Raw genomic sequence first — 12694 nt, forward strand, 5'->3', positions numbered from 1 at the left:
GGGGCCGCTCCCAGCAGTCTCCCTGGGGCAGTCTGGAGGGGCCACGCTCCTGTTTTCCTGCTGATGTTTCTGGGTCAGGTTTTGCAAACAAGTGCGGGGCACGGCCAGGCAGGCGGGCTGTACAGCGTGCTGACCTTGGTGACCTCCTTGCAGCCTGCTACATGGATTTTTGTGGTGGAGAGAAGCATGAGGAGGAGAGGCTGCATGCACCAACTGCACGTGCTGCATCCCCCAGGCGCTGCGGTTCTGTAAAAAGCCATCGGCCGCCCTGCAGGTGCTTTGCACCCCACAATGGTCGCATTCTGGGGGGTTCAAAGGGCAATGCTCCATGCAAACCCTCAGCCTGGTGCTTCCTCATCCCGACTCCACGCAGCACCGACCCCCCCCGGGTCCTCCAGCAGGACCATACGGACAGCATGTCCCCAGCTTGTTTACTGCGGCCGTGCGCCTCGATTGTCACCACCATGTGACAGGTGATGCCTTCAGACAGCCGAGCCAGCTCCACGTGACTGCTGGGCAATGGATAAAAGCTGCTTGAGGGGGCTCCGGCAGCAGAACTGGGGTTGCTCTGAGGAGGAGCAGTAGTGCCGTACCGATGGATTTCCAGCCTAGCATCCTGCGCGATGGCAGCCCCATGGAGAGCCTGGAGAAGCAGCTGCTGTGCCCCATCTGCCTGGAGATGTTCAGCAAGCCTGTGGTGATCCTGCCCTGCCAGCACAACCTCTGCCGCAAGTGTGCCAATGACATCTTCCAGGTGAGATGAGGACCCCCCTGGATGTTGCCCTGCTCCGGGATGCTCTGTGCAGGCACCTGGGGACACTCTGATGCCCCTGTCCCCCTCCAGGCTGCCAATCCGTACTGGCAGAGCCGAGGCAGCAGCGTCATTTCGGGGGGCCGGTTCCGCTGCCCTACGTGCCGCCACGAGGTCCTGCTGGACCGCCACGGTGTCTACGGGCTGCAGAGGAACCTGCTGGTGGAGAACATCATCGACATCTACAAGCAGGAGTTCTCCAGGTTGGTCCCACGGGGACACGGGGACTGCCACGTCATTTTGTTTTGGGCGAGAAACTGGGGGGCTGGCTTGGTGCTCCCCCCCCACCTGTCCCTAACCCAAATCTCCACCTCACAATTGAGATCTCCATTCTCAACTCAAATCTTTACCCTCAACCCAAATCTTCATCTTCTAGCCTGTGCCATTCTGGTCTGCAGTTGCTCCCTCAGGACAGGGGGACCCTGCAGGGGGTGGCAGAAGAACGAATCCTGCCCCCAGCCTGGCACCCTGCAGCTTTGGCTTTAGGTTGAAGATAAGGGGTGTGAGGGACAAATCCAGGCTCTGCCTGTGACAGCAAGGAGTGATAAGGGACAGGGGGACAGCCTGAGGGGTTTGATGGCATTGCTCAGTGGCAGAGGCGCAGCAGGAGGGGGAAAGACAGGGGGGTGATGTTTTTTGAACAACCCAGACATGTGGGTTCGTCTCCCCATTCTCCTGCCCCACTGTAAATATTGTTCCAGCGCCATGGAAACAGGGATGGAAGGCACGTGGCAGGTGGCTGCAGCCCCCGGGGGGGAGCTGGCGAACCCCCCAGTGGTGACTCAATTGCTGTCACCCCCCTGAGCTCCCTGGAGCCCCTGCCTGGGTCATGCGTTGGATGATAATAATAAATGCCAGCAGCACTCAGCTAAAATTAGGAGCTTGTGCAGCATCCCTGGAGCGTGGCCCCAACTGCTGCCATAGCTGATGACATACTGCTGCAAACTGGGCTTACTGGGCGTGCAGGGGGACGGGGGCCAGGATCTGGTTATGGGCAGTAGTTCTGCATTGGTGGGGAAGTCACTGCTGTGGGGATGTCACCGTGGTGGGAACATCACCGCGATGGGGACATCAATATGGCGGGGATGTCATCATGCTGGGGATGTCATCGTGGCCGGGCTGCTCTTTCCAGCAGGCCACTCAAGAAGGGGGAGCACCCCATGTGCAAGGAGCACGAGGATGAGAGGATCAACATCTACTGTGTCACCTGCGAGGTCCCCACCTGCTCCATGTGCAAGGTCTTCGGTGCTCACAAGGACTGCGAAGTGGCCCCTCTGCAGAGCATCTTCCAGGGCCAGAAGGTGCCATGGGGGGGACATGGGGCCACGGTGGGGCATGGCCAGAACTGGGCGATGTGCTGAGCTAGGGTGGCTGCAAATAGCATTGGGATGCCTCATGGGGTATTAATAGGCAGCGGGCTGACTTTGACCAGGAGACAGCCCTATATTTAGTGTGATGCCCCCCCTCTCAGCCTGTGGGATGGGGGATGGACGGTGATATCCTGGCAGCACCCATCCCTGCCCTGCAGGAGTTAAAGCTGCTTCTGTCCATCTGTCCCTGACCAGAGCGAGCTGAACAACTGCATTTCCATGCTAGTGGCAGGGAACGACCGCATCCAGACCATCATTTCCCAGCTGGAGGATTCCTGCCGCAGCACTGAGGTGAGGGACAGGGAAATATAGACCCCGAAACCCAGTGCTGGGGGAGCCAGCCCCTGAGCAGAGGACATAGGAGCTGGAAGGACACGGCTTTGTCCCCACAGGAGAACAGCGAGGCAGCCAAGCAGGAGCTCTGTGCACGTTTTGATGCATTTGCAGCGCTGCTGGAGGAGAAGAAGATGGAGCTGCTGGGACGCATCACCCGTGAGCAGGAGGACAAGACAGGCTTTGTGCAAGGCCTCATCCACAAGTATAAGGAGCAGCTGGAGAAGTCCAGCCGGCTGGTAGAGACGGCCGTCCAGGCCATGGAGGAGACCGACGGGGCCGCCTTCCTCATGGTGAGACCTTCAACCCCTAAAGCCCTCGCTTCCTATAGGGAACCCCTTGTGCCACGTCCTGGTGGCACAGGGTCATGCTGGCTGCTGCTGCTCTGCCACCCTCACCTTTCCTCTTAATCCCACAGAATGCCAAGCAGCTCATTAAAACGTAAGTGCCCAAATTGGGGGAAGCTGGGGGATCCCCATCCTCTGCCAGGTGTGGACCATATGGCTCTGCTCTACGCTCGGGGCTGTGGAACCAGTGCTGTGCTCCCTCCCCCAGGATTGTGGAGGCCTCCAAGGGCGGCAGGCTGGAGAAGATTGAGCAAGGCTATGAGAACATGGATGCCTTCACAGTCAATCTTGAGCACCTCACCGATGCCGTCCACGCCTTGGACTTTGAGTCAGGTAATCCCACCCCAAAAACCCCTCTGGGACCTGGAAACGAGGGTCTTTCAGCAGCTGCCCCTCACTGACATCTGGTGCCCGTTTGCAGATGAGGAGGATGAGTTCTATGAGGAGGTGGAAGAAGATACAGGAGACACAGAACCCGAAAGGGTAGCGGCAGGTAGGGCCTCTCTGTGCCAGCATCGCCAGCATCACGGTGGAACCCCCACAGACAGAGGGGATGATGGAGGGTTGATGAAGTCCCACTCACTGCCCTCTCCCTCTGCAGCCCCCCAGTAGGACGCAGGATGTCCAGGACAGAACCTGGGGACACGCTGACGGGGCCAGCCATCCAGCTCCAGTACAGGACACTTTTCTATACGGGTGCCAAGAGGACTATTCCGCACATTTTATATGTTCCTTGTTTTGTATATAATTGTAATGGAGTTGTGTATTTTGTACAGAAAACCGGTGCTCTGGCTTTTTTTTTTTTCCCCCCTCACCTCTCATTTTCTCACTCGTCCCTGTGATGGGTTTGGGGATGTGGGAGGGTTCCCTGGTTTGGGACCAGTGCCTGATTCTCAGCCTAATTAACACCTCCGGTGGCACTGGCACCCCATGCTGGCCACACTCCCGGGATGTGACAGGTCAGCACCCAGAAAGATTTATCCCAGTGCTTACCCTGCCTCAGGGATGTTGGGTGACAGCACTCCAGACTCTGCCAGCCCCAAAAGGGGCCAGTATGGAGCTGAACTCACATGGGTCCAAAATCACAGCACAGTCGGGTTCTCCCGTGCCAACATAAACCCAGCTTGGGGTCAAGAGTAAACTGAGGCAGTGCTGAAGGCAGTGCTCAGTGCTGTGCTGTGACTGCAGTCAGCCCCACAGCAATGAGTGCTGTCCCTGGAGGCAGTGGGGGGGCAGTCACTGCTATGGGGGTGTCCAACCACAGATCCCAGGCGAGATCCACCTGCCCAGCTGGATTTAAACTGGGGGAAAGCAAGGTTCCCGTGGTGGGAAGGAAGTGCACGGGGGGGGGGGGGGTCAATGCAGCCCTGTCCTTGAGGGGTGCAGCTACATCCTGCATGCAGCATACGATGTGCCCCTGGGATGCACGTGGGGAGCAGCCTCCCGTTACACCGAGAGCCCCCCGGCTGCGGGCTGCGGCACGGCCAGCCCGGGGCGAGGCTCAGCAGGCGCTTTGCAGCCGGCCTGGCCCTCCTCCCCCGGCCTGGCTTTGCACACGGGTCCCGCCGCTCCACACGGCCGCGACCGCAGCTGCCACCAGCGCAGGACCCGCACCGGGGTCACCAGCGCCGGCTTCCGAGGGATGGCAGCGGGCGGAGGGGAGAAGCAGCAGCTGCTGGGCGAGGGCACGGGCAGGTAAGGGGGTGCGCGGAGGGGCTGCGTGTACCCTCACAGGGCTCCTGGATGGGGTCCCCGTGGCCAAAGCCGTCTGTTCAGGGAGAGGACCTGGGGAAGGGGACGAGTAGGAGCAGGGCTGAATGCAAAGAGCGGGCTGCAGGTCCCCTCCTCCCTCCCCCCCTCCCGTCCCCCAGCCGGGTGTCCCGATGTCACCCGTCCCCGCAGGTCCTACCTGGGCATGGCACAGAAGCACACGGCAGGCTCGGCGCAGGGCCAGGCGCCCACCCTGGAGCTGAGAGCACGGCACCGCCGGCACTGCCATGCGGGGGGGGCTGGCAGTGACCCCCGCCAGCAGCAGCGGGCGCGCAGGAAGCTCTATGTGGCTGCTGGCATCTGCCTCATCTTCATGGTGGGGGAAGCTGTGGGTGAGCGAGTGCTGGGTGAACGTATTGCCCTGCATGGCCCCTCTTGTTCTGATCTGTGCAATGGGGCAGGGTTCCGTGCTTTGCAGTGAGGTGACCCAGTCTGTGTTTGGCTCTGGATGGGGATCTCCCATCCATACTGCAGGCGGGTACCTGGCCCACAGCCTGGCCATCCTGACGGACGCTGCCCACCTCCTGACGGACTTTGCCAGCATCATGATCAGCCTCTTTGCCCTCTGGGTGTCCTCACGTCCCGCCACCAAAACCATGAACTTTGGTTGGCACCGTGCAGGTAACCTCAGGATCCTGCTGCAGCCCCACTGCGAGCCGTCCCCAGGGCACAGTGACATCTGAGGGCTGTCTGCAGAGATCCTGGGGGCCCTGCTCTCCGTGCTGTCCATCTGGGTAGTGACGGGTGTCCTGGTGTACCTGGCGGCCCAACGCCTGCTCTTGGGTGACTATGACATCGAGGGCAGCGTCATGCTCATCACCTCTGCCTGCGCTGTGGCCGTCAACATCGTGTACGTATGATGTGCTGTCACCCCCTGGGCAGGAGGTCGGTGGCCGGGGGATGTCACCGCTGCCCTGCCTGCAGGATGGGGGCAGCTCTGCACCAAACGGGGCACGGGCACAGCCATGGAGGGGCTCATGAGCAGCCCCACACCCATGAACAGCCCAATCCCAGCGTCCGTGCAGCCTTCGTCCACGTGGTGGGGGATCTGCTGCAGAGCGTCGGCGTCCTCATTGCATCCTACATCATCTTCTTTAAGGTCTGGAGGGGAGGGAGACATGGGGGACGTGGGCTTGTCCAGCCGTGAGGTCAGATGGGGCTGAGTGCCAGTGCGGATTTGGCTGCACTTGGGGGGGTTTCACCTGCTCCCACCCCCCCCAGCCCGAATACAAGTACGTGGACCCCATCTGCACCTTCCTCTTCTCCGTGCTGGTGCTGGGGACAACGCTGACCATCCTCCGCGACGTCCTTCTCGTCCTCATGGAGGGTAGGGAGCCCCCCGGGGGCTGATGATATGTGCCCCCCCTCCCGTGGATGCCTTGTCTCCATCCCACCCCGCGTCCCTCCAGGCACCCCCAGGGGGATGGACTTCAACGCGGTGCGGGACACGCTGCTGGCGGTGGGCGGCGTGGAGGCGGTGCACAGCCTGCACATCTGGGCGCTGACAGCCTCGCAGCCGCTGCTCTCTGTGCACATCGCCATCAGTGAGTGCTGCTGGGCCAGGGGAGGGGATTGGGAAGCGGGGGGTTTCCCCGGTCCCCAACACCCCTCCGGGCTCCTTGCAGATGCGGGTGCCGACTCGCAGGAGGTGTTGGAGGAGGCCAGCTCCCGGCTGCAGCGCGCCTTCCGTTTCCACACCACCACCATCCAGATCGAGAGCTACTCCGAGGACATGCGGGACTGCCGTGAGTGTCAGCCTCCCAGCGACTGAGCGACGCTGAGCCCCGCCGTTCCTCCCCGTCCCTCTCCCCACCAATTTTTTTTTTTTAATACGAGGAAAATAAACGCCAGCAAACAACAGCGCCGGGTGCCCGCGGGGGACGGCCTCGGGATGGGCGATGTTGAGTCTGGAGGCAGCGGGGCTTTATCGGGAGTGACGGCAGTGAAAGCAGTGCCAGGGCTGCAGGAGGAGGCGGGGGGGTGAGGGGGGGGGGGAGGGAGGGAGGCAAAGCTTGCTTCGCTTATCACTATTTTAGCTGAGAAAAGCATCTGAAACAACGTTTTTTTTTTTCCCTCCAGCTTTGGGGAGCGCTGGGGGGAGAGCGGGATGCGGGGGTGCAGAGGGAGGAGCCCCCGGTCCCGCTGTCCTGTTTGGGGGAGGGAGGACCGGCTCGCCCTGCTCTCACCCCTTATCGCTGCTCTGTTTATTTTTGGGAAGCTCAGCCCTCCCGGCCAGCTGCTGGCGGAGTGGGGATGGTGGCAGGAAAGCATCACGGGAACACAGGGACGGGGAGGTGGCCCTGCAGTGTGTGGGGCAGGGATGGCTATGGGGCACCCGCGGCCACAACGCAGCTCCCGATGCTGTGCTGCTGCTCGGGGCTCAAACAAGGGAGCACAGCAGTGATTGCTAAGCCCAGAGGTGCTGTGAGAGGTGGCACAGTGCTGTGCCATTGCTGGGTACAGTATGTCAGACTTTGCACCTCCACTGATCTTTATTGTACTGGTAAAACCCAATCAGGAATAAAGCCCCGTGGCTGTGCTTGGTCCAGGAGGGCTGTGCCATGCCCTGCGAGGTCTGTGCAGGGGTTTGGGCTGCACAGCTGAGCTCAGGGCTTCTCCAAGTAGCGATATTTCTTGCGCAGGACGGAGACCTGGTCCTTGAAGAGCACTGGGTCGAGGCGCAGCTGGGAGGACACGAGGGGCATGGAGCCAAACCAGTCCACCAGCTGGTTGAGGCAATCCTGCTGCTGGGAGAAACGCCGGGTGCTGCCTGCCGCCGTGTCCTTCACCTGGGCAGGAGGAGAATGCAGGGTGAAGGGTTGTGCCCCCAGCTGGGGTGTCTCTGAAGCCCAGGATGCCATCCTACCGGCTGAGTTGCAGCTTCTTTGTGCTGTTTCCACTGCGTGACCTTGATGGGAGGCAGCTTGGTGACAGCAGCCACCAGCAGGTTCATAAGGATGTCCTCGCAGGCGGTCAGTCTGTCCACCAGCTCCCGCAGCCCCGCGGGGAGGTACTCCGTGAAGAGGCTGTGGTAATACCTGTGGAGAATGAGGAGGGCAGGCTTCAGCCTCACAGCCCCACGGGGCCCTCCCCATCCACCCAGGTACCTGTGGTAGAAGGCGGCGGTGGTGAGGACGATGGAGAGCTTGTTGGTCCACCTGGAGGTGTAGCCCCAGCGCTTCTGCTCTGGGTCCCAGAAGTGGCTCCATGCAGAGAAGCCCACGATGCGCTCAGGGAAGCTGCGCCACACCACAAAGGCAAAATCCACCTGCAAAGGGCAGGGGATGGGCATACTCTCAACCCACAGGGACTCGTGAGAGGAGGCTGATGGCTGCCCCCATTGCCTGTCCCTGAGCTTTGGGATATGGGGACGGCACTCCCTGCCAGCTCTGCAGTGACCACCACGCATCCTGCCCAGATCCATGGGGCTGGGAAGTGCTCACCTCGCTGGTGGAGAGGCTGGTGTGCTCATCCAGGCTGAGCACTGCGTCCGTCCCAATGGCTGCGTATGGGAAGAAGCGGTCGCTGAGCTGCAGCAGAGGTGGGAGTTCAATATGGGATGTACTGTGGGGTGTGTACCCCAGCTCCCTGCATCCTGCTCTATGTACCTTCGTCCTGCCCTGGATGATGGTGAGAGGCACAGCAGTCTGTGGCCACGTCCCACTTGGAGGTGGTGGCTTCTCGCAGCTCCACAGCACCAGGATCTTTGGGAGGGGGGAAAGGCACAGTGGAGGGGCATTCCCTGGAGTCTGTTATCAGTGTTTGCAAGGCAGCTGAGGCTGAACCCTCCTGGTCCTGCTGTGGGACCATCTCCAGCCCACTCTCCACATAGGGCTGCACCTCTTTCATCCCAAAAACATTACACCAGGATTTGGACCAGCCTCAGAATAAACCGTAAGTGGTCCAGTTGTTGCTGCAAGCAGGGGACATTGAGGGTGACACGATCACTGCCAACCCCCCTCCCCACCCAATCCCACCCTGGCCCTTCCCAGCCCCATCCCTCCCCACCTGCGCACAGTACTGGGACCTGGAGACGGCCTGGATGAGCTTGAGGGTGGGCTGGGAGAGGGAACCCAGCGGGGGATCAGCCCGGAGCAGTGCTGTGAACTTGTCAGAAGGGCCAGAGCCTGCAATGTGGGGGAAAAGGAGAGGTGTGGCAGCAGGCATCGGGCACACAGAGCATGCTGTGGCACAGGGTCCTACCGTGCTGCAGGTAGTAGAAGGGAAAGTCCCCAAGGTGCGTGGAGAAGTCAGGCAGTGCCAGCAGCCCCCCAGGCAGTGAGTTCCAGAGGATGCGGGATCGCGAGCGGTGCAGGAGCAGCCGATCCCGAATGATCTGTGTGAGGACATCAGCACACCGAGGTGGTCCTGGTAGCCGGGGGGGCTTTTTGGGGCCAGGCTCACCTCCAGTGTGGTGTGCACGATCTTGTCGACAGAGGAAAAGTATGCGTCCCACAGGAACTGAGTCTGCTGTTGGAATGCCAGCACGCGCTCCGGACGGATGCAGCGGACGGCAGAGGGGATCTGCAGGATGGGAAGGATGGGGTTCTCATCTCAGACCCCAGATCAGGTCAACCCCTGGTGCTGGACATGGGGCAGCACCACAGTACCTGCAGGAGCAGTCGCTCGCTGCCCACCACGGCTGCTTTGCCCCAGTCGATGGCCTCAGAGAAGGGCAGCTCCCAGCCGTCGCTCAGCAGCACTGGGATGCAGGCGGCCTGCGCAGGACCCCATGAGCACAGGGACACCGGGGATGATCCCTCATGCCCTCGCAGCCCCCTGGTACCTGCAGTGCCTCCAGGAAGCGGAAGGAGCCCAGACGCCGCCCTCGGGGCACGATGCAGAAGGTGGAGTTGTGCAGCAGCTCCTGGTAGTCGAACCTGGCAGGGGAAGGGGAGTCAGGCGTGGGCTCAGCACCATCCACTCCCCCAGCAGTGAAGCACAGTGCACAGTCAGCACCCAAATCCTCAAGCCCCCAAACTGCGCTGAGTCCAGGCACTGCTCAGGGGGGGCTGCAGGCAGTGCATCCCCCTGGCTGTGAAAGCCCCTTCTGTGCAGCTGCAGGGAGAGGTATTCACAGAGCCCTGCGACCGCATCGGAAAAGCCAATATTGACGTTTGGGTGGGACAGACCCTGTCTGTTCCTGCACATAAAGAGGATGGGTCCTGGGTGGGATGGGGGGGATTGCGAGGCCAAAGCGATGTGGGATATTGCTGACCCCAAGGGGAAGGTCCCCTGGACCCAGCTGTGGTGAGGATGTGGGGTCAGCACCGGCCACCTCCAGGCTGGGGGAACTGGTGGGGTGGCTGTGAGGTAAGGATGAACCCCCCTGTGTGTGCTGCAGCATCCCTGCAGGGAGCCAGCCCAGCGCTGAGGCGTCAGCAACACCAACCTTTAGGAACAAAATGCACCTCCAGAGAACCCATCTGACCAAAAACTCCATGAACACGCTCTGCCTCTGCCACATCCCAGGGATACCCCACCGCCACCTGCCCCACGGGAACGCGATGTGTCCCCAATGGCCGGGCATCCTTCCCTCGCAGGCGGCCGTGGTGGGGAGCCTGGCGCCGGCCGGGCTGCGGAGCCGGCACCTCCCGATAGAAACACTCCGCTCCTGACGCACTGTGGTTTCCGGGCAATCGAGCCGGCAGGGCTTCCTTGTTTTGTTAGGGCCGGGCCGGGTGCCCACCGTGCTCCCTCTGCACGGCCCCTGTGCAGCTCCGGCTGGGCTCGGTGCCACGGGGGACCCGCGGCTGCAGGGAGCCCTCCCCGAGGCGGCGGTAGCAGGGCAGGACCGTGGCATGGCCACAACTGCCCTTTATCCAGTACAGAACGGGTTTGTTCTGGAGTGAGGGGGGCGATGCAGCCCTGAACAAGGCTGGCTTCTTCTCCTGTGGTTCAGTGGCAGGGCTGCTTCCCTGTGTCCCCAAGCAAACAGGGACATCTCCAAACCTCAGAGCGCCCTGTCCCTGGTGTGCTGTCCCCACTGCCCCTTTGCCACTGTCCCACCTGGGGACATCTGCACACATCCTTGGCTGGGTGTGATGGAGATGCTGATGCCTTTCTGCCCAGGTATCCCACAGGGACAAGTGGGACAAGACACATAGTCACAAGGAGGACACAGCCATGTGCCACGTGCTCACCATCAGTCTGCTCTCTAAAGCTGTCCTGGGCGAGGTGTAAATCCCCGTGTATCACAAACAGCATTAGAGGATTACCTGGGCTGGGTGGAAGGGGGATTTCCCACCCCATAGTGCAGGACTGACCTTGGGTCCCATCCCACTGGCCCACCACAAGTCCCACTGCCCCGTCCCCAAGAAGGCCCCACCATGAGGGCTGATCCTCCTGAGCCTCCCTGAAGCCCTGGCTAATCCAAGTGCCTGCAGCCCTGGCTCCACTTTTACCTCCCAGCACCTCCTAAGATACTTTGAGGATATTTCCCATCAGTTCTCGTGTGGCCATGAGCTGTTCCAAAGCTGCAGGCAAGGAGCCCACACTGTGATGTCCACACCAGGATGCCCAAGCACCCGTTGGTTTTATGGGACTTGGAGCTGAGCTGGGCTGGGGGGAAGTTTCAGGCTCATCTCCAAAATAAACATTTATGTTAGGGGAAGACAGCAGAGGGGAGTAGAAAAGCATCATTCATCGGTGTTAGGAAAAAGAGAAATCGTATTAGGAGCAGCAGTGGTGACTGCAGATCAGAACTGCTCTCACCAGATTGCTCCAACTTTAATACAGAATGGATCAGCCTCAAACCACCACCACCTTACAAGACGGAAATGAAACCAGGAGAGCCCCAGACTGTCCCCACTCCCTGTGCACACCTACAGAGCCTCTCCCCCCGCCTGGCCCCAGCCCCATCCCACTCACTTTTCATAGTCCACGTTGTCCTGGTCGCAGCGCGTGTCCTTGTGCCTCTCCCAATCCTTGCCATGCCTGCAGGTGGTGAGTGACACGATGTCCCTCCCATTGTGGATGTGGTGCAGAGCATTCCTGGTGCCGGAGCCGATCCCGGTCAGGTAACGTTTCCCCTTGAACACCAGCAAATATTTCTTTTTTGGGGGCACCAAGTTGTGGTGCAGCCACCCGCTCTGCCCGCCACGCTGCGGATGCTCCCTGGGGAAAAGGGGGATGGAGACATCAAAACCGGGCCTGAAGTTCTTGCTGTGGAAGCTGGCCTTGGCCAGCATGGCGTGGCCAATGTCAAAACCCAGCTCCTCAGTGTAATTGGGCCAAGTGCCCGCATACAGGTTGAAGATGAGGTGGTTGCGGCCGCTGTTCCACAAGGGGAAGGAGCGGATCCTCTGCTCCACGCTGCGGATGTAGTGAGCAGAGAGGGGGTCGCGGTCCAACGTGTCAATGCTCAGCACGAAGAGACAGGCTTCCTCGGGACGCGGGGTGTAGTAACGCGAGCTCTCGATGGAGGTGAGGATCTTGCTGTAGCTCTCCGACATGGGCTCACCGTGCTCCCGCGGGTACGTGAACACCTTGAAGCCATTCTGGCAGCGGGAGGCGTCGAAGCAGCTCTCCATGCGGCACCGGCTGCCCTGGGATGTGCTCAGCTGTGCCGCCCGCAGGGCTCGGGGCGAGGGCTGCGCCGTGTCACCGCTGCCCTGCAGCTCCCTGGGCTCCGCAAAGCTGTGCAGGAGGGCACGATCCGCCCAGCGGGGCCAACTCCTGCGGGCTGCGACGTTCCTCCTGGGAAAGAAAGCAAAACGACGCAGCTGCTCTCTTCCAAAGAAGAAAAGCAGAAGCCAAGAGGCGAGGAAAGTCAGGAAAATGTATTTCTTCCTGGTCTGCATAGGTTCACGAGCTTCTCATCAGGCTCGGACGGGTAGTGCGGTCCGGTGGAAAGAACGGTGTCCCCGACCCCAGGCGGAGCGGCTCCTGGCGCTCACTGCCCCGCAGTGTGGGGATGGGGGACCCCGCGATCCTCCCTCGGTGGGTTTCCCACTGCCTCCCCTCCAGCGCAGCGTTCCCTTCACTCCCGGGCTCGGTGCAGCGACGGTCACATTTCCCTCTGCCGTCTGGCCCAGCTTCAAATCCCTAGGGAGGGAGCGAGG

At 61.1% G+C, this 12694-nt stretch overlaps 3 protein-coding genes across 3 annotated transcripts; 2 read left to right on the plus strand and 1 right to left on the minus strand.

Annotated features, from left to right (window-relative positions):
* Positions 1 to 595: 595 nt before the first annotated feature.
* Positions 596 to 3635, plus strand: TRIM63 (tripartite motif containing 63; the record flags this gene model as incomplete). The annotated part of the gene is made up of 9 exons (XM_079546177.1): positions 596 to 754; positions 845 to 1014; positions 1944 to 2112; positions 2377 to 2472; positions 2574 to 2807; positions 2933 to 2955; positions 3070 to 3194; positions 3283 to 3354; positions 3463 to 3635. 9 exons carry the CDS (start codon positions 596 to 598, stop codon positions 3471 to 3473), a joined length of 1059 nt encoding a protein of 352 aa, XP_079402303.1. The 3' UTR covers positions 3474 to 3635.
* An 868-nt stretch (positions 3636 to 4503) lies between these two features.
* On the plus strand, positions 4504 to 6402 carry SLC30A2 (solute carrier family 30 member 2; the record flags this gene model as incomplete). Its single annotated transcript, XM_079546202.1, has 8 exons — positions 4504 to 4556; positions 4764 to 4963; positions 5106 to 5252; positions 5328 to 5481; positions 5556 to 5730; positions 5853 to 5958; positions 6041 to 6175; positions 6257 to 6402. 8 exons carry the CDS (start codon positions 4504 to 4506, stop codon positions 6400 to 6402), a joined length of 1116 nt encoding a protein of 371 aa, XP_079402328.1.
* An 835-nt stretch (positions 6403 to 7237) lies between these two features.
* Positions 7238 to 12433, minus strand: EXTL1 (exostosin like glycosyltransferase 1; the record flags this gene model as incomplete). The annotated part of the gene is made up of 11 exons (XM_079546209.1): positions 7238 to 7420; positions 7498 to 7669; positions 7739 to 7899; positions 8075 to 8161; positions 8240 to 8335; positions 8640 to 8758; positions 8835 to 8967; positions 9036 to 9155; positions 9242 to 9349; positions 9418 to 9511; positions 11502 to 12433. The coding sequence occupies 11 exons, from the start codon at positions 12431 to 12433 to the stop codon at positions 7238 to 7240; spliced, it is 2205 nt and encodes a 734-aa protein (XP_079402335.1).
* Positions 12434 to 12694: the final 261 nt, after the last annotated feature.

The sequence above is a fragment of the Tetrao urogallus genome (assembly GCF_951394365.1).
Source record: "Tetrao urogallus genome assembly, chromosome: 23".
Classification (NCBI taxonomy): Eukaryota; Metazoa; Chordata; class Aves; order Galliformes; family Phasianidae; genus Tetrao; species Tetrao urogallus.